Consider the following 21,301-nt stretch of genomic DNA (forward strand, 5'->3'; position numbering starts at 1 on the left):
AGGCGGGGGCACCCCGAGCTGGCCCGCGGGTCCCGGGTGAGGCTGAGGCCGGCCTGGGCGCGCTGGCGGGTGGCGGGCGTCCGCCGGGGACGCGCGGGTGGGCCGGGCAGGGTGCCGGGGGCGCCGGGGTGGTGGGGCTGGGGGCGGGGGGGGGGGGACGGGTGACCGCGCGGGTGCTGGGGGCGCTGCTGTCCGGGCGCCTGGGGCGTCGTGGTTCCGAGTGATGAGGGCGGGGGGGCAGGGAGGAGGGGGGCGGGGCCGGCCGGCAGCGGGGAGGCGGGGCCCAGAGGAGCCGGAGCCGCTGGCCTGCCCTCCCCGCGCCGGCCCCCCGCGGCCGCCCCGCGCCCCCTCCCCCCCCGCGGCCGCCGCTCCCGGAGCGCCGCGGGCGGGGCGTGCCTTCCGGAGGGGGCCGGGCGGGTGCTCCGGGGCGGCGGGGCGGCGCCAGGCGGAAGGGCGCGGGGCGCGCAGGCTCTCCGGGCGGGGGCTGCGGCGGCGCCCGCGGCGAGTGGGCAGGAGCGGGCTATATAAGCGGCGCGCGGGCCCCGCGGGGCAGACGGCGACAGCCGCGGCGCGGAGCCCAGGGCCCGGAGCGCAGCCCCGCGCCCCCCGCCCCCGCGCCCCCCGCCGGGCCCCCGCCCGCCGCCCGAGTCCGCCGCCCGGGCCCGCCAGGGCCGCCGCCGCCCCGCAGCCGATTTGGAGCCCCCGGCCCGCGAGCCCCAGGCCGCCGCCCCCCGGGGCGCCCCGCCGCCGCCGCCGCCCCCCGAGCGCCCCGCCGCCCCGCCGCCCGGCCCCGAGCCCGCGGGCAGCGCCATGGCGGCCGCCGCGCCCGTGGAGCCGCCGCGCGTGGGCTGCAGCTACCAGGCGGTGATGCCGCCCTGCGCCGGCCTGGCCCCCGAGCTCCCGCAGCCCGCGCGGCCCGCCCGCCCCGCCCGCGGCAAGGCCCGGCTGCGGCGGCCGCGCCAGTCCCGCTTCAAGACGCAGCCGGTGACCTTCGACGAGATCCAGGAGGTGGAGGAGGAGGGCGCGTCCCCGCTGGAGGAGGAGAAGGCGCGGCGCTCGTTCCTGCAGAGCCTGGAGTGCCTGCGCCGCAGCACGCAGAGCCTGTCGCTGCAGAGGGAGCCGCTGGGCGCCTGCAGGCTCCGCAACAGCCTGGACTCCAGCGACTCGGACTCGGCCGTGTGACGGCGGGGGCCCGCGGGGCGGGGGGCGGGGGCGCGCTCCGCCGCCGCTGCCCGCACGGACGCTCGCTCGGACGGACGCACGGACGGCGCGAAGGGCGTGTGCGGGGGGCGCCCGCCGCAGCCCGCAGCCCGCAGCCCGCCCGCCCCGTCCCGGCCCCGCGCCCCGCGCCCCGCGCCCCGCGCCCGCCGCACGCACCGTCGGAGCTGCCGGGCGCGGACGGGCCGGGCGCCGCGGGACGGATATTTATTTTTGCATCGCGGTGGCGGACGGTGCTGACGCCACGACCTTCGTCCCGGGGCCGGTCCGGGGGCTCCCGAGCCGAGACGAATAAAGTCCGTCTATTTGCAGACCGCGTTCCTCCAAGCTCTTGACTCCTCCAAGCCTCGGGGCGGGGGCACGCGGCGCTGGGGCGGCTCCGACCTCCGGTCCCAGACCGACCGGGCCGCGCTCAGGCTGCGCGGGGCCATCGCCGCCCCCGGGGGTCCGCTCGCGGGGAGCGCTCCTGCCCCCCCCGCCCGAGCCCCGGAGCCCTGCGCCCGCCGGGAGAAGGCCGGCGCGGTGCGGACCGAGGGGCGCCTCCTTCCTCGGTGCGGGCGGCCCGTCGGGGACCCCAGGCGGCGGGCCCTGGGCGGGGACGTGGGCACTGGGCCCCGCGGAGGGCTCGGTCCGCGCTGACCCAGCGGCGCGCGGGGCCCCGGGCGCTGCCCCCCGCACGGCGCCCCCCGCCGTCCCCGCCGTCTCCCCACGCCCCCAGCGCACGGACGACAAAACAAACCTGGGGGAGAGGCCGCCAGGTGGGACGCCCCAGCGCGCCCAGGGCCCGGCCCCGCGCGAGCCCCACCCCGGGCCGCAGTGTGGACGCCTGCACCTGGGCGCGCGGCACCCGAAGGCCCCCCTGAGCGGCACCTCCCCCAGCGCCGGCCCCGCAGAAAACGGGGGCACAGGGAGGGAAGCAAAGGAGCCACAACGGGCAGGGGCCGGGGCTGGGTCTGCGGCCCCCCTCCCGTCCCGCCCCAGGTGCCCCTGCTGGGGGTTGGACCCACCGCCCCTTACCTGCAAGGCCGAGGCCTCGGGCAGCCGAGACTCAGCCCCTGCAGCTGCCAAGGTCCGGCTGCTCTGTGCTCCTTGGGGTGCCAGGAAGAGGGTGAAGCCCAGAACCCCGACCCTAGTCTATTCCCTCGTCCCTCTCCCCTGTCCACTGTCCCACTCCTGCCGTGTAAGTGGCGGGTGCCGAGCCTTCCCAGAGCGGGCTGGGGGCTTCACCTCCCTCATGCCTGGGATCCCACCCGGTCCTGGCAGCGCCCGGGACCCCACAGCGGGGAGCCTCCTCCTTGCCCTTCCGCACCTCCCGGCGGCCGCAGGGCTCTCCGGCCCCCGCCCATCTCCAGGGGCTGCTTGGTGCAGCGTCCCTCAGCATCTGATCACCGCAGTTTCTGTGTAGCCTCTGGTCGGGCCCAGCCCCCGGTTGGTGCTTCCGAAATCATATAAAGAGTTAAAATCAATAAAGAGGCAGTGAGGAAGAGTGATGTCCACCGTGCCTAGTCCTACTCTGCTTTATTTGTTCATTACCCTACAAAACCAGTCACTCATGCCCCCCACCCTGAAATACATATGGTATTTGGGGTCTTGTGCACATTTCTTTTATGAAACGGGTTTATGGTCCAAATACTCTTTTTAATCTGCTTTCGGCCTACTTGGATTTGTATTTAACATGCATACGTATGGATCTACATCATGGTTTTTATAAGATCCTGCTGAATAGATACTCCACCTCTAATTAAGCCACTTTTCCACTCTTTCGTATAAAAACGATGTCCTATGTGTCCCCGTTTCATAGTACTGCCTGTGCCTAGCCGTGAGTTGTGAGGGCTGGATACAGACCAAAGTGTGGAAGGGGCAGGGACCCAGAGAGGGGCTTGGGCGGGGGAGATGCGGGATAATTAGGGGGAGCAGGCTGGGTGTGGGGTGCTGCCCTGGGAACATTCTCTGGTCCGAGGCAGGAAGAGGGTGGGTGGGGATAGGGGTCCTGTGGCCTGAAGGCATTCCCAGCAGCTCGCAGCTCCCAGGGCTGGGGCCGGGAGGTCAGAGGGTGCAGGAGGAGCCTGAGAGCATGAGAAAGAGGAATGAGGCCCCTCGGGAGCCCGGAGGCGGGAAGTGCAGACAGCCCCGAGAGACAGAGGAGGCTCGGGCCAGCACTGGGGGGGGGGGGGGGGCGGGAGGCAAGGAGGACGTGAAGGTGCTGCGGGCCGGGCTGCTGGGGCTGAGGAGCCAGAGCCGGAGCAGGGGGGTGGGAGCCTGCGCCGTCTGCCGCCTCCCGCCGGCTCCTCAGGCTCATCCAAGGAGCCGCCTCCCTTCCCCTCCCCACCTGGGCCTCGCCCACCCACGGCCCAGCCTGGGTGACGCCGGGCTTTCAAACAAGCTGGAGCCCGGACCACCCCCCCACCCAGGAACCAGGGGGCTCCCCACCCGGGCCTCGGGCGGCCTCGCAGGGTGCTGCTGTGCTGGGCCCGGGCGTTGAAGGAAGGGGCCTGTGGCCGCAGGGACCCCCCCCTTGGGGGGCCCTGGACCCTCTGGCTGGCAGAGGGAGAGGGGTGACAGGTGGTGGCTCCACCCCTGGGAGCCTGCTCTCTCCTGAAAACATTTCCCGGGCATTTTACAGATGAGGAAGCCAATAAGGGTCAGAGGGTCCAAGTTCCCAGCCCGGTGCCACACGGCTAGTTAGTGGCAACCCCATATAATTTGGGTATTTTTTCTTTTTAATTTCAGAATGTTTAAATCCTGTGCTCTGTCTAGAGCATGAACCCCAATTCCTTCCCAAAGCCCTGTGGCAGCCGCGAGAATGGGCCTTGCAGACAGTGAGTGGGAGCCACCCTGGCTCTAGGTCCCTGCCATGCCCCCCCAACGTCTCCCCCCCCCCGCCCCCCCATGACCAAGCACGGAGCTGAACACCAGCGCAGATCCCCGGAGACCCAGATTTCTGTGTTGCTTGACTTTGGCTCCAGGATTTCCCAGTGGCTCTGCGGAAGCTTCCGGAGATGCCAGGGCCCCTGTCTTGCCTCCTTCCCAGGACCCCTCCTGCACGTGCCGCCCCACTGAGCCCTGGGCCTTCCCCAACCCCTTCTGCTTCACTTCCCACAGCCGCGTCTCTGAGGACACCCTTGCACACCTCATCGTCTCTTGGCGTCTGCTTCCTGGAGACTCCAGGCCCGCATACCCTTCTGTCCCCCAGCAGGTCGCTGGGGCTGCCCGGTGGCTCTCTCAGCACCCGCCGGCATAGGGGAGGATGCTGGGCGTCACTTGAGGGGTCCTGCAGAGTACATGCAGGTATGGCCCAGCTTGCCAGCAAACGCGTGTCCCAGCGTTCTGGAAGGCAGTGAGCCCGGTGTGGCCTGTGTGTGCGGCCAGAGGGCCAGGGCCTCCCACACAGGCCAACATGTCCCCGTCCTCCCGGCTTAGGCTCGAGGTCTAGGTCCCAGACGCTCTTATGTGTAGGTCTCAGTGAAGGTTTTGCCAATGGCATATATTGGGAAGAGCAGCACGTTTCTCCAGGCCTCGGCCTGAAGCGCACCCTCCCACCGCCCCCACACTTTCCCCTTCCCGCGAGTGGGAACATAGATGCACGCGCCTGCAACCCAGCGGCGATCGAGCCCCCCGGGCCAATGGACTAGAGGACGGCAGGGCGACAGGATGGAAGGCCCCCAGGCTCCTGGATGACCTTGTGGAACCCAGCGGCCGCCAATCTGGAACAGCCCTCACAGACCATGACATGCCAGAGAAACACGTCCATCTTCTCTGAGCCACTGAACCATCATCGGGTCTCATTATTGTAGCAGCCTTCCCTGACCCTAAACAAACAAACAGCAATACTGGCAGTTTATTACTGCTGTTATTTTTTTTTAAGATTTTATTTATTCATGAGAGACACAGAGAGAGAAAGGCAGAGACCCAGGGAGAGGGAGAAGCAGGCTCCACACAGGGAGCCAACGTGGGAGTGGATCCCGGAACCCCAGGATCACGGCCTGGGCTGAAGGCAGCGCTAAACCGCTGGGCCACCCAGGGATCCCTATTACTGCTGTTCTAACGGAACCCCTAAACTGAGGCATCGGCTCAGTGGATTTGCTGCAGGTGGGAAGAGTGCAGGTGCTGCGGGCTGGAAGGTTGGAGATGCTCGTTCGACCTCGGCAAAGCGGCTGGTAAAACCATCTTTGTGACGCCTTGGGAGGCTGCTCATGTGCTGGCTGAGCTCACGGCTCTTAAGAGAAGTGGCTGGAAAGAGCTAGAATATCAGTGTGTCGGTTGCTGGTCTTTGCGGCCACCAGCAGGTTAAAGAAGACAGGAGAGACGGGAGATGGAAAGGAATGGAGAGATCTAGAAGCAGGGTTCCTGGGAGGTGGAAGCCACCCGCCCCGTTTCTGATGCACACAGAGGGAAGTCAGCTGCCGTGGCTCATGGTTCGTGGCTCGTGGCTCAAGCCTTTCAAGCCCAGCACAGGATCTGGCCCCAGAGCCAGCTTAGGTTAAGGGTATTGTCTTCCCACCAGACTGACTATTTTAGATCCCGCCATGTAGCCGTGTAGGGGGGACGGAAGCGAGCTGGGCCAGAGCGGGAAACAAAGCCATAAAGCAGCCTCCAGAACTGTGCTGAGAAAACACCCGGGGGTGGCGATGGGCACCTGGGGCCAGCCAGGAGCACTGGACCAGAAGAGAGGCCAGAAGTGACCGGTAAGCACAGCCCTGTGGGCCCCAGGGAGGTCAGACCTTTGAACACCTACTTCAGAAGTGACCACAGAGGGTGACGGGGAAGGGAGAACTTTCCAGAACTGGGTTGGCCAGAGTAGCCTCATCCTCCAGAGCAAGTGCTCAGCGGTTGCCAGGTTGCCAGCACAGTGTGTTGTGCCCTTCGCTCCAGGGTAGCTGACGTGCCGCGGCGTCCTGGCTTTGGGTGTGTGGTTCGGGGACCCAGCAGCTCTGGGTCCCCTCGTGGGGACGGGTGCGCTCCTGACCCCACCGCCAGCCCAGCCCACGCCAGCCACCTCCCTGGGCACCCCGGTGTATTCTCTAGAGTCCAGAGCCTGTTTCTTGGTTTTTCGGTTTTTCTCTCTCCCTCTCTTTTTTCTCCCCTTTGGCTCAGTTGTTTTGTTTCTTAAATTCCACATGCGAGTGAAATCATATGGCGTTTGTCTTTGTCTGATCGGCACAATAGCCTCTAGCTCCAGCCAAGTCATTGCAAACGGCAAGATTTCTTTTTTATGGCTGAGTAGTATTCCGTGCAGATGCAGGTGCGGGTGCAGGTGCGCACGCGGGTGTGTGTGCAGGTGTGAGTGCAGGTGCATGCACCGCATCTTTTGTAGGGTCACCAGTCGCGGACAGCGGGCTGCTTCCATGTTGGGCCATTGTCTGTCCTGCTGCTGTAAGCCTAGGGCTGCGGATCCCTTTGAGTCCGTGCTTTTGTGATTTTTGAGCAAACACCCAGCAGCCCGTACGGGATCACAGGTGGCTCCGTTGACCTTCAGGGGACCCCCCACGCTGTCTTCCGAGCGGCTGCGCCGGTTTGCGTCCCCCCCCCCCCAGAGTGCGACAGTTCCTTTCTGTCCACGTCCTCGCCCACACTTCTTGTTTTGCGTGTGTGATTTTAGCCCTTCTGACGGGTGAGGTGGTTTCTCGGGACTTTGGCTCGAGTTTCCGGACAAGGAGTGGTCACACATCTTTCCGTCTTTCCAGTGTGCACCAGGGGCTTTTGAGTGCTCCTCTCCCTCCCTTCTCCCCCTGGGAGCTCTGTGGCCGTGCCCGTTCTCGTCCATCACCGTGCTTGGGCACTGGGAGGGGCGGCTGGGATGGGGGCGCAGGAGCCAGTCCTGAAGCTGACGGGCCCCAGGGCCACGAGGAACCACACGGGCCTCGGGAGAGGCCTTCTGGCTCCAGACAAGCTGCGCTTCAGCCTAGAGGAAGGCCAGACGGAGTGGGGTGGGCGGCCTTGGAGAAGCCCCAGCTCGGCGGCGCCTGGGAGGCAGCGGCCAACCGGAGCACATCCGCTGGGGCCACTGAGGCCGCTCTCCGCATCCTTGCCTGCGCAGGGCTAGCCCGGCTCTCCCGGGCCTCCTTGGCGGCGAGCAGGGCCGTGCCTCAGTTTCCTGGAAGATGCAAGCGCGTGGGGCATGCTGCGCTCGGGCCTGGGCTCCTCGCAGAAGAGTCTAGGCCCGCCTGCGGTCGGCCTCCAAGGCACAGGCAAGGCCCACGGACCCTGCAACTCGGAGCTGCCCCCGGGGGGGCCCCAGCGAGAGAAGTGGTTTGCGGGCTGGCGGCAGGCGCTCCCCATACCGCCCCACGGCAGGCTTCCCCACGGTGGCAGAGCCGCTCCCCAGCCCAGGGTGTGCTCCAGCAGCGGGGCTCGGCCAGGCAGGAGGTGACCAAACTTGGATCCCTGAACATCGTCCAGGAAATTGTTTTTCCAAAGAAACCACAAAAGCCCGTAAGTGTTTCGGCCCCAGAACTGCCTCAGGGGAAGACGCATCTTGTGACAACCAGCTCAGATGAGGACAGAAGACCCGGGGAACAAAACCGGAGCCGCCTGGGCACCCCTCGGGGTCCTCACAGTCCCCAGCCCCTGAGTGCATTGCCCCACTCTGTCCTCCCTACCTGGCACCTGCTATAGCCCTGCCTCCCCAGCTGCCCCGTGGCCCGTGGTGGGTGGCCAGTGGCCAGGTGGGCAGGAGGAGCCCACAGGTAGGTCCTCACAGCACAAGGAACCACATCCAAGCCTGGTAGAGAGTGTGTGCATCACCCAGAGATCTGGAGGATGGTCGCTTTGGGGTGTCCCTTGTGGAGGGGGTGGAGCGTGTCCTGCCCGTGGGGGAATGAGCACCCTCGGATGCTTAGTGGCCGCGCATTGCTAGGGATACCCCAAGATCTGTTCTGTCCTTTGTCCTACACGTGACATGGGGCCACACTCCCTGCCCACCCCACCCCCGGGATGTTCTATCCGGTGACAGTGACAGGTTTTCTCTACTCGGTGTGAGTCCGAGGTGGGCATCGGCCGCTCGGCCTGTGACAACGGGCACGAGCTGTATCGTCTCATGGGGTCTGCACTGGCTTTGGCTTCCCTCACGCACGGGGCCATGTGGTCCTGGGGTGCCGGAGCCACAGCTGGGAGGGAGCTTGGCCTGGACACGCTGGAGGAGCGGCTCCCGGCCTCCTGGCCCGCTCGGTGGAGCGCCGCGTCCTGTGCCCCGGCGGCTCTGCTTCCTGGGTGCACCCCCACCAGCCACCTGGGTCCCCCACCACGGCCGCCGGGTTCCCGCTGTGCAGACGCTCCCGGCCTGCGTGCGATGGCACCGACACACCCACACCGGCCTTTCCCTTGCGCTGAGCCCTCTTCACCCTGACCGGCTCTGGGCTAGATGCTTCCCTCATGACCCCTGCTGACCGTTGTCGCGATCCTTCATGTGCCCAGGATGCCCTTGCCTGCCTTTCATCCGACCTATCAAGTTGGCATCGGGTATGCCTCTTGCACCCAGTGGAGAGCTGGACTTTATTTTGAGATTTAGTCTGAAAAACATATGTATATTTTTAAAAATTAGCAAAATAGGGACCTATCACAAGTAAGGGGGTTGTCGGCTCCCTGATCAAAAGCCTCAGGCCCGATTGCCTCCCCGGCGGATCCTACAGAACAGTTAAGGAGTCAACACCAACACTTCTCAAAAATCTTCCCAAACCAGAAGACGAGGCAATGCTCCCTACCCCGTTTCATGAGGCCGGCGTTACCAAAGCTAGAGTAGAAGCCACGAGAAGGGGTGCCTGGGTGGCTCAGTCTGTCCTACCTCCAGGCTCGGATTTGGGGCTCAGGTCATGACCTCAGGTTGCGAGATGGAGCCCAGGGGGGGCTCGCTGCTCAGCTCCCCGGCTGCTTAAGGCTTCCTCTCCCCGCCCACCTGCTCCTCCCGCTGGGGCTCGCTCTCGCTTTCTCTCTAAGAAATAAATTTAAAAAAGAAAAGAAACTACAAGAAAACCACAGAGCAATATCCCTTCTGGACACAGATGCAACCCCCCAGCAGGATGCCGGCCGCAGGGTCCAGCAGCCGCTAAATAGGATCATGCACCATGGCCACCTGCACCCGTGGCCACCTGCACCCGAGGCCCCGGGAACGCAAGGGGGGTGCACAGACCCAGCAGCCGCCCAGGACCAGGAAGCAAGGGACTTGCTCAGCGCCACGGCCGCCCCCGGGGCCCACAGCCCGCACCCCCGCCCAAGGCCCACAACCTGCCCCGCGGCCCCTGGGCACCCCTCCGCATGAAGGCCCAGCCAGGGCCGTGAAGACCCTTCCGTCGGGAGGCCTCTGTCTCTTTCCCCGGTGTCTCCCCTTGTGATCGCAGCCCCGCCGAGCGGCCGTGGGCCCCGACGGCGGAGAGGAGAGCTGGCATCTGTGCGCGAGGGCAGCCCCCCCCGACGCGTGCTTGGCTCTGCGCCCCCACATCCGCTCGCTCGCCCCGCCAGCGTTATTGGTTTTCTCCGTCAGAGCCCAAGCAACAGAGGACAGGCCCTCGGTGTCCTCATCCTCCCCGCCTGCCCGGCTGCCTCCCCATCACTCCATGTCATGCCCACACGGTTGTGGCCTGTGCACACGCACACTCGGCTGTGCACGCTCCCTGTTACCTCTCTCTCCGCCCAAGCGTGTTCAGGGCCAGCTCCGGGCCCCCATCACCTCTTGGCGGCCTGCGTCGTACTCTGGTAGCTTCCCCGAGCAGGGTGCTTGCACACGGTGCTCCCCGAGTCCTTGCACACCTGCGGGGTCTGTGTTGGCTTCACCCCGAGCGCCGCGGCGGCCCGGGAGGCTCTGCTGCTGTTGGGCATGGACGGTGCTGGGCCCGCCCCACCTCCTCCCTGCGGGGCCAACCATGTTTGCTTGTTTCTGTCTGTCTGCCTGTGTGTCTGGCCCGGCTGCTCAGAGGTTGTTGTCCTCACCTCCAACGTCTGATAATTTTCCTGGGAGAGTCTTGGAGAGGACTGTTCTCGGTCCACCTCCCCAGGCACACCTGGGATCCTTTGCATAGATTCACATATTTTATTTTAAGAACGTTCCCCTCATTTCTATTTTTAAGTATTCATTGTATTTCGTTGTTTTGTGTTTCACGTCTGGAGGCTCCAATTATGTATACGTTGGCTCTCTTTTGTCTTTTTAAAATATCTATCATTTTCTGATTTTTTTAAACCCACTTCTTTCACTTTGTCTCATTTTATTCACTTTCCTAATGTCTGTCCTCCACTTGTATTGCATTGTCCCTACGTCTTCCTTCCAGGTGCGTCCTCGTTGCTGAAATTATTTTGTTTATTCTCTTCCCTCTGTCCTTCCTTCTCTCATCTCATCTTCTCGCATTGCCTTGCTGTGACTTCCCTGAGTCGTTAGGTCTGTGTTGTGGTCTCCCATCACAGAGGCAATTGTTCTAGTAAGATTTGTTCATTTAAAAAAAAAAAAAAAGATTTGTTCATTTAGGGACGCCCTAGTGGCTCATGGCTGAGTGTCTGCCTTTGGCCCATGGGCATGACCCCGGGGTCCTGGGATCGAGTCCCGCGTCGGGCTCCCTGCAGGGAGCCTGCTTCTCCCAAAGCCTGTGTCTCTGCCTTCTCTCTCTCTCTCTGTCTCTCATGAATAAATAAATAAAATCTTAAAAAAAAAAAAAACAAGAAAAAAAGAATAATCATTAAAAAAAAAAGATTTGTTCATTCGTAGAACAGTGTTGAGTCAGATTTTTCATCTATTCCGTGGTAACACTTTTTTCCCGGCCGTTGTTCTTTATCTGGCAGGCCCTGTGGCTCTCTCCCACTCTTTTTCTTTAGCATCTTTGTATAGATTCTGTGCTAACTCAATTAAAAAAAATTATGTGCCATGAAATGAGTTGGATTTTCATGCCCTAGATATTTGTAGAAGGTTTTTTGAGGGAGTGTAGTGTTGCTGGCTCTCCCCGAGATTTGCCACCGCTGGGTTGTCTACTGTTTCCTCTGCGTGTTCGCCCCCCACCCACACCCCCACACCACTGCCCCCCATCCCGCCACCTGCCTTGGGCTCTGCCACCCCCACCATCGCCGCTCAGATCGGTGGCCGCGGCCGTGGCTGTCCTCGTCTAGGTTCATGAGCCCGGCGGTGGTTCCCACGCAGGGGCAGTTCACGGTGCAGCAGCTCGGGGCGGTGTGGGGACGGCCGGGAAGGCTGCTAACCCTCGAGGACAAGGACCCCGCGCCCCGATGTGCCCTGATCCAGGAGGCTGGGGCGCCGTCCTCGCTGCAAGCTGTGGTTCAAGGAGAACGACTCACAGGGACCCCGCCGGCTCGGCCCCCCGCCCGCCCCCCCGCCCGACGGCCGGCTCTGCCCTGGGGCTGCTGTGTGGGACCCCGGTCCTGCCGGCTTCGGGGAGGTCCCAATCTGTGGGTTAGGCAATGGAGCCCGCAGTGTGTTCTGTTGGCCTTTCCCTTTCGGAACATCCAGGCGAGAAGAGAGAACTTGCTTCTTCCTGCTTCCAGGTTCCCACCAAGATCCCGGGGGGCGAGGGGGGTGCTGCGACCTAGACTCTGGCTCGGGTGTGAATTGAGGCTGCAGACCCCCCCACCGTGCCCCTGGGGCCTCGGGGCACTTGCCTCGGACCTTGGGGTGCTGATGGGCTGGGGCGCCGGCCGCTCCTGGGCTCCCCCGCGGAGGGAGGTCAGCCCCCCGCCTTGGGTTCACCCCGTCTCTCATCTTTGTTGGCCCCTGAGAGCCGAAGCCAAGGTTGCGCAATCTGGCAAATTCACCCCAAGGCGAACAGCAGCCTCCCGCCGTGCCCACCTCTCCGGACTCCTCATTCCACCTCTATCTTGGCTTCTGGGTGTTTTCTCCTTCTTGCCAGATCCTTGATTAATTTATTTTAGGTTCTTATTTTAACCAGCCTTTTTTTTTTAAGATTTATTTATTTATTCATGAGACACACAGAGAGAGGCAGAGACCCAGGCAGAGGAGCCCGATGAGGGACTCGATCCCGGGGCCACGCCCTGGGCCGAAGGGAGACGCTCCACCCCTGAGCCCCCCCCCCCCCCCCCCCCCGGGCGCCCCTTAACCAGCTTTGTTGTTCTGGTTGTTTTCAGCATAAGAATCCGTGAGCACCTGTGTTCCACCATCCTGCCCCTAAACAGAATCCCTGTCCCTAATCTCTCGGAGCCTCTACTCCCTCATCTCTCGCAGCCCACCCTGCCCTGCTGGCTGCGATCCCCGGGGACCCCACGTCCTGCCCACCCTCCGCCCGGAGCCCACGCCTGGCCCCACAGAGCTTTCCCTGTTTGCTCCCCTCCTGCAAAGGGCCAGCAACAGCACCCCCCCCAGCCAGCCGGAAACCATCTCCCACAGAGAGCACGTCTCCCTCGCCTCCCCCAGACAGGCGTGGGGCCCAGGTGAAAGTTCCTGCATTTTTTTTGGAGAGCTTTTATTTTTAAATGATCTCATATTTAGGGGGGGAAAGTGCAAAAAGAGTAGAGAGAACTTGTACATGTTCCTAACCCAGATCCCCCACGTGTTCACATTTTACATCACTTGCTTTACCCTTTGGCCTATTGGTGTATTGATCTCTCCATATCTACACAGACACACGTACGGTTACTATTACTATTATCATTATTTTCTGGACCTTGTGAGAGCTGCAAATACGAAGCTCCTTTACCTTTAGTTCCTCTTTGTACACACAAAAACTTGTTTTTGTTCCTAAAAACAAGGACACTGTCTCTCACACCTGCAGTGCTGTTCTCAAATTCAGGAAATTAATATAAATGTAACACGATGATGTAATCTATACACACACATTTTTTTCCAGTTGTCCCAATAATGTCCTTTATAGCAAAAAAAAGGAGAAACATGTCTTTCTTGTCCTGGATCCAACCAACATGGCATGTTACACTTAGTTGGCAGGTTTCTTATCTGGAAGAGTCCCCCGATCTGCCTTAGTCTGTCATGGTCTTAACATCTTTGAAGAGTATAAACCAGGTCTTTAGTCGAATGTCCCTGAATCTGAATTTGTCTGCGGTTTCTCCACGATCAACTCCACTGTTATGCGTGTTGGGCAGGAATAGCACAGAGCGACACCGTGACCTTCTCAGCACATCGGGTCAGGAGGCCCACGGTGTCAGTTTGTCCCTCGCTGCTGACGTTCACCTGAATCACTCGGTTAAGGCGGCATCTGCCAGGATTTTCTACTATAGAGACAGGATTTTAAAATAACTGAGCATAGGAGGAAAAAAAGAGGGAGGCAAACCAAGACGCCGACTCTAACTACAGAGAACGTGCTGATGGTGACCAGGGGGCAGGTGGGTGGGGGTGGCTGAGGTAGGTGACGGGGTCAAGGATACAGACATCACCCGGGGCTCATCAACCCTCCCTTTCCCCTATTTCAGCCATGCCCAGCCCCGTAACCACCCATTTGTTCTCTAAACCTAACACTTTTTTTTAAAGATTGTATTTATTTATTTATTTGGCAGAGAGAGAGAGAGAGGAGAGCATGAGCAGAAGGGACAGGCAGGGGCAGAGGGAGAAGCAGGGTCTCCGCTGAGCAGGGGGCCCGACCCCCTGCGCGATCCCAGGACCCGGGACCATGACCTGAGCCAAAGGCAGACGCTTCACCAGCTGAGCCACTGGGCGCCCCCGATGTATTACTGTATCTATAATGAATGACAGAGCCCTTATCTCTAAAGCGTCAGTAATAACAGCAACTCTGCGGTTTTTGCAGGAAGCAGCTGAGCTGTGCCTATGCAGGGCTCAGGGCACCATCACTGTGACCAACTGGGGTGCGTTCCCCACTTCCATGTGCCAGGCCTGTCCCGTAGCCTGTGACATGTACTAACCCACCATAAGGGCCCTGGGCGGGGGTGACACTATTTCCTTGTTCCAGCAGAGGGGAGCAGGGCCAGGAGACACGCAGCGACTCACCCGACCGAGCCTGTGTGGCCCAGAGCCTGAGTCCCGCCCCGGGGCCTTGTCGCCCCCTCATACCTGCCCCGGGAGCAAGGCGGGTGTGCTGATGAGTACTCGGTGGGAAGGTTCGAGAGACTCCAGAGGGCGCAGCGAGGGCTTGGGGGCTGCCCACGCACGGCAGGACTGCTTCCCACCCCCTCCCAGGCGTCACCTTGCTGACCCGAGCCGGCCCCGTGCCGCCTGCCTCACCTGACGGCAGCTCGGGGTGGCGGCCCTCACCTGGGCCCTCGGCTTCAGGCACCCCCACAGCCTCAGCCCCGCTTCCCTGGCTAGTTCATGTCTGCGTACCCCGAAGAGCCCTCGGCTCCCGGAAAGCACGAGTCACACCCAAGCCAGCCTGACAGATAGTAGGCGTCCGGTCAGCCCTTGTTGAATGAGCCCTCTGCCCTCTCGTCTAGTCTTCCCTGACCTCCCCGGAGTCCTGCAAGAGGGTGTCCTCAGCTGAAAGGACTGAAGGAAGGCTCCCTCGATGGCTCACAGAGAGAAAGGGCCCGTCTCCCCAAAGCCCGTGCCGGGCACAGGGCAGGGACCGATCCCAGGCCCATTCCATCTCTGTGCCTTGTGTCCCCCAGTGCTCTTTACCTCAATGTCCAGATTCCCAGCGCCATGGAAGTAGCTCTGGGCATCTGGAAACCCAAGCAGGGGGACTCTGGGTAGTAACGAGTTCTCAGGAAAATGGGGTTACTTATATTCCTAATACTTGGATTTGAAATGTGTATAATTGAGGCGTTTCTGGTGAGAACTTCTCTAAAACTGACAGCTGTGCTTGGCTGTGCAGTCCTACAGGCGACTAGAAGAGACCTTTTTGGGAAGATCATCTTCCGCCTCCCATGAAGGCCAGAGCCACCTGGTCATAGTAGGTGTCAGGACTAAACCCAGCAGAAGAGGAGACCTGCCCTAGGGCACAGGCGATTTGCTGACAGGCAAAGAAAGGAGTTTCTGCATCCGGTTTACCAACAGGGCCAAGCAAAGGGTGACTATCGATTCAAAGAACACCAAGCCATAGGCCAGGACGGAGGAGAATGCCCAGGAATGGGGCTTCCCGGTAGCAGAATCACTGAGCAGGCTGGTTAACGCAGGCACCGGGGCTCTATGTCAGTGATGGTAAAATTGTGATCTCTAAGAACTTTCCTCTCTCATAAGCATCCATCCACCCAAAGGGATGCTGATTTCTGCTGGCCTTTGCAGTCCAGTGTCATCGAGAAAAGACTACATGATGTGACCTGGCATGAGAAACCTCCAGTACCAAATATATGGGTGGGAATGCGAACTCCGTGAGATAATCCAACACTGGTTATCCCGGACAGCTAGGAAATTTTGCATAATATGTTCTGCACACTAAATAAATCTAAGTGGTAGCTCTAATGCATGACCGTTTCATTTTATGCGTTCTATATGCATCTACATCATGGAGTTTTGGGGTTTTTAAAAATGTAGATGTCCCGTTCTTTGGTTGGCTTCGATATATATGGGGGAAAAGAAACCTCAATATATGTAATAATAGTTTTCAAGGTAATAATGCTTAATCAGATGCCATCTCCATGTTCTTAATGGTCTAAAAAATCACTTGGGTCTGCGTTCAGCCCCTGTGGTGGGCGAGGGTAGGACAGTTGGATTGCAGCTGATATACAAGGGGGCTCGTAGGTCAGGAAAGAAAAGAGAAATGTTCAGTGAAGGAGAAAAGGTGCAGGAGCACTGAGGTGGCTGCAGTAAGCGTTGAGGGAGTTGTTCTTGAATCCTCAATGAAAGACGAAGGCGCGAGGGCAATTTACTCCACACATTTCCCTCAAGTTAGGCCATGTCACAGCATTCTGTGTTTCTTCATTTAGTAAATGCCACCTCAACCCAGAACTCTTTTTTTATCTGTTTTCCCCAGTGGCTATGTGGGATCCACCGTGGCTGAGGAGGCCCTCGTGCGCTTGCGCCAGCCTGAGAGTGATGCCTCCTGAAATCTTGCACCATGTGGGTCTCACTTGCTTTGCCCTCGTCCTGGCTCTGTGCAGGATGAAGTGAAATATTCTAGTGTCATTGAGAACCACAGTCTTTGGTGTGTGAGTGATGCATGAGAGGAAGCAAAATCAACAGTGTACTCCTAAACTTGAATTGGAAGTATCAGTATCAATTCATGTTTTTCTTCTTGTGATGTATTTTATTTTAAAAGTAAGAACAGGGATCCCTGAGGTGGCGCAGCGGTTTGGCGCCTGCCTTTGGCCCAGGGCGCGATCCTGGAGACCTGGGATCAAGTCCCACATCAGGCTCCCGGTGCATGGGGCCTGCTTCTCCCTCTGCCTATGTCTCTGCCTCTCTCTCTCTCTCTCTGTGACTATCATAAATACAATCTGAAAAAATAAAAAATAAAAAATAAATAAAAGTAAGAACACATTTCCTAGTTCTGTGCATTGAAAAGTCCACAAACAATGACTAACCCGGTAGTAAAAAGCACCCCTGGTGCCCAGATTATGGTCTTTAAATACCACTTGCCACCAAAAGTACCATGGATCTTTGGGAAAATATACAGGGTGAGCCTGGAATATTTTTTCTCACCAAAAAGCAAGGAATCTGTTAAAGGCTACTAGAGTCAGTCAAAAGGACTCAGGAGCCAACTTGAATAAGCTCATACTGACCACTGAGGGAGCAATCGGAGCGTCGGTAAGGATAGGAACTGCAGTGGATTGAAACATCAAATATGCTTAATCGCATAATTTCTATAGTGATAAAGATCTCATTAACCACCTTTGGGAGATGCCAAGAACAACTCATTTTGGAAACGCTAACAATAGGGCAAGAATCAGTTATTCTTCCTTTCCTACATAAACTGTACTTCCAAATCACCAAATGATTGACGGGGGAGTTTCTCTCCGCATGAATATTCCAGCTGGTTAGTGGAGAGGGACTGCTAGGGTTAGTGCATCGCTGTCTCCCCACCTCTAATGAGTTCCCGGATCTAGGCAGCGATCATCCTTCCTACTTATATTCCCCAAAGGGAAACAACCAGACACTATGTGCTTCTTGGTAGAAGAACACAACCTCACCTATGACGTAGTCTTGCCAAATAATTGAGCCTCGATTTGATTATATCTCCAGATCCAGTTATGAATGCACAGGAAGAACAGGGAGCAGAGGAAGGTGTTCAGTGACAGAAAAGGGATGCCGTTGGCGAAGCCCCAATTGTTTCTGCAACAACCACAGCAACAAAAAATGCAAGAAAAAGAAGAGTTGGAGGAACATCTCTAGAGCCCAAGAAACGAAGTGGCAAGTCCACGAGAACAGTGTAAATGATTCATTTGCATCCCAGCTGAAACACGTCAAAAGTAGGAGCAGAACCTAGTGAGGCAACTGAGGAAATGCGAACGTCAAGATGCCTGCTGACATGAAGGCATTATAGCTAGTAGTTTCTCCCCCCGTTGGTATTATTTTCAGCCTTGCTGTGATACAATTGACATATAACATCCTATTAGCTCAAGGTGTACACTGTGATGATTTGACACACGTACATACTGCAAAATTATTCCCTCCATAATCTTTGTTAACATCCATCATGGATATTTTTTTGGTGGACAATATGGATTTTTTTTAAGAGTCCCCCCTTAAGATATACATACACACATTTACAGGTAAACCCGTAAGACATTTGCCGCAGTAATTCAGGGTGAATGGACGTGGGTGGGAGGCCAAGGAAACAGGATTGTCCGTGATTGAAAATAGCTGAAACTTACGATGGGCCAGTGGGTCCATGGTACCAGTTTCTTTTCTTTTGCTTATGCTAAAGTTTTCACACTAAAAATTTTTGAAAAGAACAAAGTCAAAATAGAAAGATGCTTTGGACAAGAAACCCTGCAGTCCAGGAAATTCTAAAGGAGTTTCAGGCAGAGGGAGATCATCACAGCTGCAAGGTGAGAAATGCAGGAATGAAGGAGAAAGAAAATGGCAAAGAAGAGGTCAATCCAAATGTGCATCAGAAAGCGATACTAACAGTGCCCTTAAAACTACGGAGTGAGGGGATCCCTGGGTGGCTCCGCGGTTTGGCGCTGTGCAGCAGCTTTTAATCTTGATGACGTCCCAGTAGTTTATTTTTGCTTTTGTTTCCCTTGCCTTGGGAGACATAGACAAAGTAAGTTTAAAAAAAATATATAAAAAAAAAGTCAAAAAAAATAGAAAAAAAAAGTCAAAAAAAAATAGAGAGTAGGGCAGCCCCGGTGGCACAGCGGTTTAGCGCCACCTGCAGCCCAGGGCGTGATCCTGGAGACCCAGGATCGAGTCCCACATCGGGCTCCGTGCGTGGAGCCTGCTTCTCCCTCTGCCTGTGTCTCTGCCTCTCTCTCTCTGTGTGTGTCTCTATGAAGAATAAATAACTAAAATCTTTAAAAAAAAAATAGAGAGTAGGAGAGATAAATATGGTCATTAAAGAAGGATCCATGTCTTGATTACAGTTAAAAGTCTGCAGGGGGGGGGGCGTGAGGGGCCGCGGTAAGGACCAGTCGGGGGACTTAGTGCTGCCAATGATAGTCAGTTTCCCGGCCGGACGGTGATCATACGGGTGTTGGCTTTATCACTGTTGTGCGTCAGATATAACATAGTTTTGCCTTATGTTCTCTTCTGCGTCGTATTTCACAAGAGTTTGCTCTGGTTTTGTTGGTGATGGGTGATGGGCGTGATTCTGTTCCAGGCAGCCCGACCTCAAAGCATAAGCCTTTAGCCGCATTAGTCCTGTGCTTTCCAATTACCTAATAAGACGTAACGCTCGTCATACGTGTTAACTTATTTAACCCTCATAATGACGCTATGAGATAGATTCTATTTTTCATCCCCATTTGAAGATGTAGAGACAGGGCATAAACACGTTAAGTCCTAAGTCAGAGCGCGAGGAGGGGACAGAGCTGGGAACTCTGTGTGACCCTTTCTGAGCTTCTGTGCCAGACCGTGTACCGTAGACCACATCGTGGTCATCACAACACTCTGGAAACACAAGTGAAAGGCTTTTTGGATGTATTGATCATAACTTTTTTTTTTTAAGATTTTATTTATTTATTAATGAGAGATACAGAGAGAGGCAGAGACACAGGCGGAGGGAGAAGCAGGCTCCATGCAGGGAGCCCGACGTGGGACTTGATCCCGGGTCTCAGGATCACACCCTGGGCTGAAGGCGGCGCTAAACCGCTGGGCCACCCGGGCTGCCCCTGATTATACCTTTAAGTCTGTAAATAATCTTTGTTATCAGACTGGGGGAAAAATTCATGTGGAAGAACAATTCGTTTATGAGAGCAAATGTAATTTTGGAGCAGATTGGAAAAATCATCCTATAAGATGTAGGATTGAGCCCCACATCGGACCCTCCCTGAGCAGGTGGTCTGCGTGAAGGGTCCTTTCCCTTGGCCGCTCCCGCAACTCGCATGCGCTTGTTCTCTCTCTCTCCCAAATAAACAAACAGATCTTTAAAAAATAATTATTAGGTACTGTGTTTTAGGGGGAGGGGTAGACAAAGACAGCAGAATGGAATTAGGAACCTAGAAACAGACCCACATAAGTATGGGAATATAGACTCAGTAGGGAGGCGTTGTGCATCACCGAGGCAAGTACGGCCAACTTAATGTATTCTGCTGGGGAAGATGGCTATCCATATGGAAAAACATAAAGCTAAGTTACTAACTCACACCACATGTAGTCATAGATTTCAGACAGATTTAATACTTTTTTTAGCAGCAAACATGGAAGAAATGTCTTTAGATCTTTATGACTCTACTGAAATTAAAAAAAAAAAAAACGATCCTGCATATGACAAAAGATACATCATGCATCAAGTTAAAAGATGCACCACATATGTGCTGGGCTGCCTGTGTTTTATCTGGCGACTTTACTGAGAAGATGCTCCGCCTCACTAGAAATCAAAACATACAAATCACAACAACAATGAAATTTCACGTCCGTCAACTTAGCAAGAATGATCTAATCTAATAATATTTGCAGGTGGGTGCATAAAAATGGGTACAAGCACCTTAGAATTTTATGATACCCACTAAGGTTGAAAATGTTCGGGGATCCCTGGGGGGCTCAGTGGCTGAGCGCCTGCCTTTGGCCCAGGCCGTGACCCCGGGGTCCTGGGATCGAGTCCCCCATGGGGCTCCCTGCATGGAGCCTGCTTCTCCCTCTGCCTGTGTCTCGGCCTCTCTCTGTGTCTTTCGTGAATAAATGGATAAAAATCTTAGGAAAGGAAAGGAAAGGAAAGGAAAGGAAAGGAAAGGAAAGGAAAGGAAAGGAAAGGAAAGGAAAGGAGAGGAGAGGAGAGGGGAGGGGAGGGGAGGGGAGGGGAGGGGAGGGGAGGGGAGGGGGAAGGAAGAAAAAAAAGAAAAGAAAAGAAAAGAAAAGAAAAGAAAGGAAAAGAAAAGAAGAAAAGAGAAGAAAATGTTCACTGCCCGGTTGCCCTAGGGACTCTACGTCTAAGTGTCTGTCCAGAAACTGTCTCATCAGTGCACGAAGAAACGGGCCCAAGGCTGTTAATTGCCACAGAAGCAACAAAACGAGACAAAACAAGATGAAGACAAAGCAATTATTTTTGTAGTAAAATACACAAAACCTATTATCCCAGTGGATCCAACCTTGTGATCCCGTGACACATGCATGACCTGGCGTGACCGGGTCGTCGTAACTGTAGCACGGAGCTAGTCCGTAGCTCAAAATGAATGAGGTAGAGCGGGGTGGTCCCACAAGGATACACGGTACCTACGTGACGTTGGACGATTAAGGCAAGTCCCAGGGGATGCTCTACGGCAAACCACGACTCCCAGATTCACGAAGACGCTGTGCCGCGTGCGTGTGCGCCGGGAGCCCCGGGTGGGTGGTCGCCCGAGGTGCAGGGGGCGAGGTAAGCGTGCAGGCGAGTTTCCCACTGTACTTACACTGCTGCCTCCGGAGACCGTGTGACGTCTGCTCAGTGCAGGTGACCCGGGTTGGGGTGCTGGTCTTCACATTTTCCTCTCTCTTTGAAGTGACTCGAAATCAAGAGTGAGAGTAACTTTTTTAAAAGGAAGCGGATGACCTGGTGGGTCCAGAATGCCCAGATGCCAGATGCGATTCCCGCCTAGTTCCTGGCGTCCTCGGGGCTCTGGTTGCCAACCCCGCGGCTCTGCTCTGCGGTGTCAC

The 21,301-nt window shown here is 57.4% G+C and overlaps 2 protein-coding genes across 2 annotated transcripts in view; both read left to right on the forward strand.

Annotated features, from left to right (window-relative positions):
* Window positions 1–21,301, forward strand: part of ALKBH3 (alkB homolog 3, alpha-ketoglutarate dependent dioxygenase) — a 70,798-nt gene that overhangs the window by 48,672 nt on the left and 825 nt on the right. The gene's annotated exons all lie outside the window — the stretch shown is intronic.
* C5H11orf96 (chromosome 5 C11orf96 homolog) lies at window positions 413–2,719 on the forward strand. Its single transcript, XM_072759186.1, has one exon. The coding sequence runs from the start codon at window positions 811–813 to the stop codon at window positions 1,180–1,182; it is 372 nt and encodes a 123-aa protein (XP_072615287.1). The 5' UTR covers window positions 413–810; the 3' UTR covers window positions 1,183–2,719.

The sequence above is a fragment of the Vulpes vulpes genome, chromosome 5, assembly GCF_048418805.1.
Source record: "Vulpes vulpes isolate BD-2025 chromosome 5, VulVul3, whole genome shotgun sequence".
Lineage (NCBI taxonomy): Eukaryota > Metazoa > Chordata > Mammalia > Carnivora > Canidae > Vulpes > Vulpes vulpes.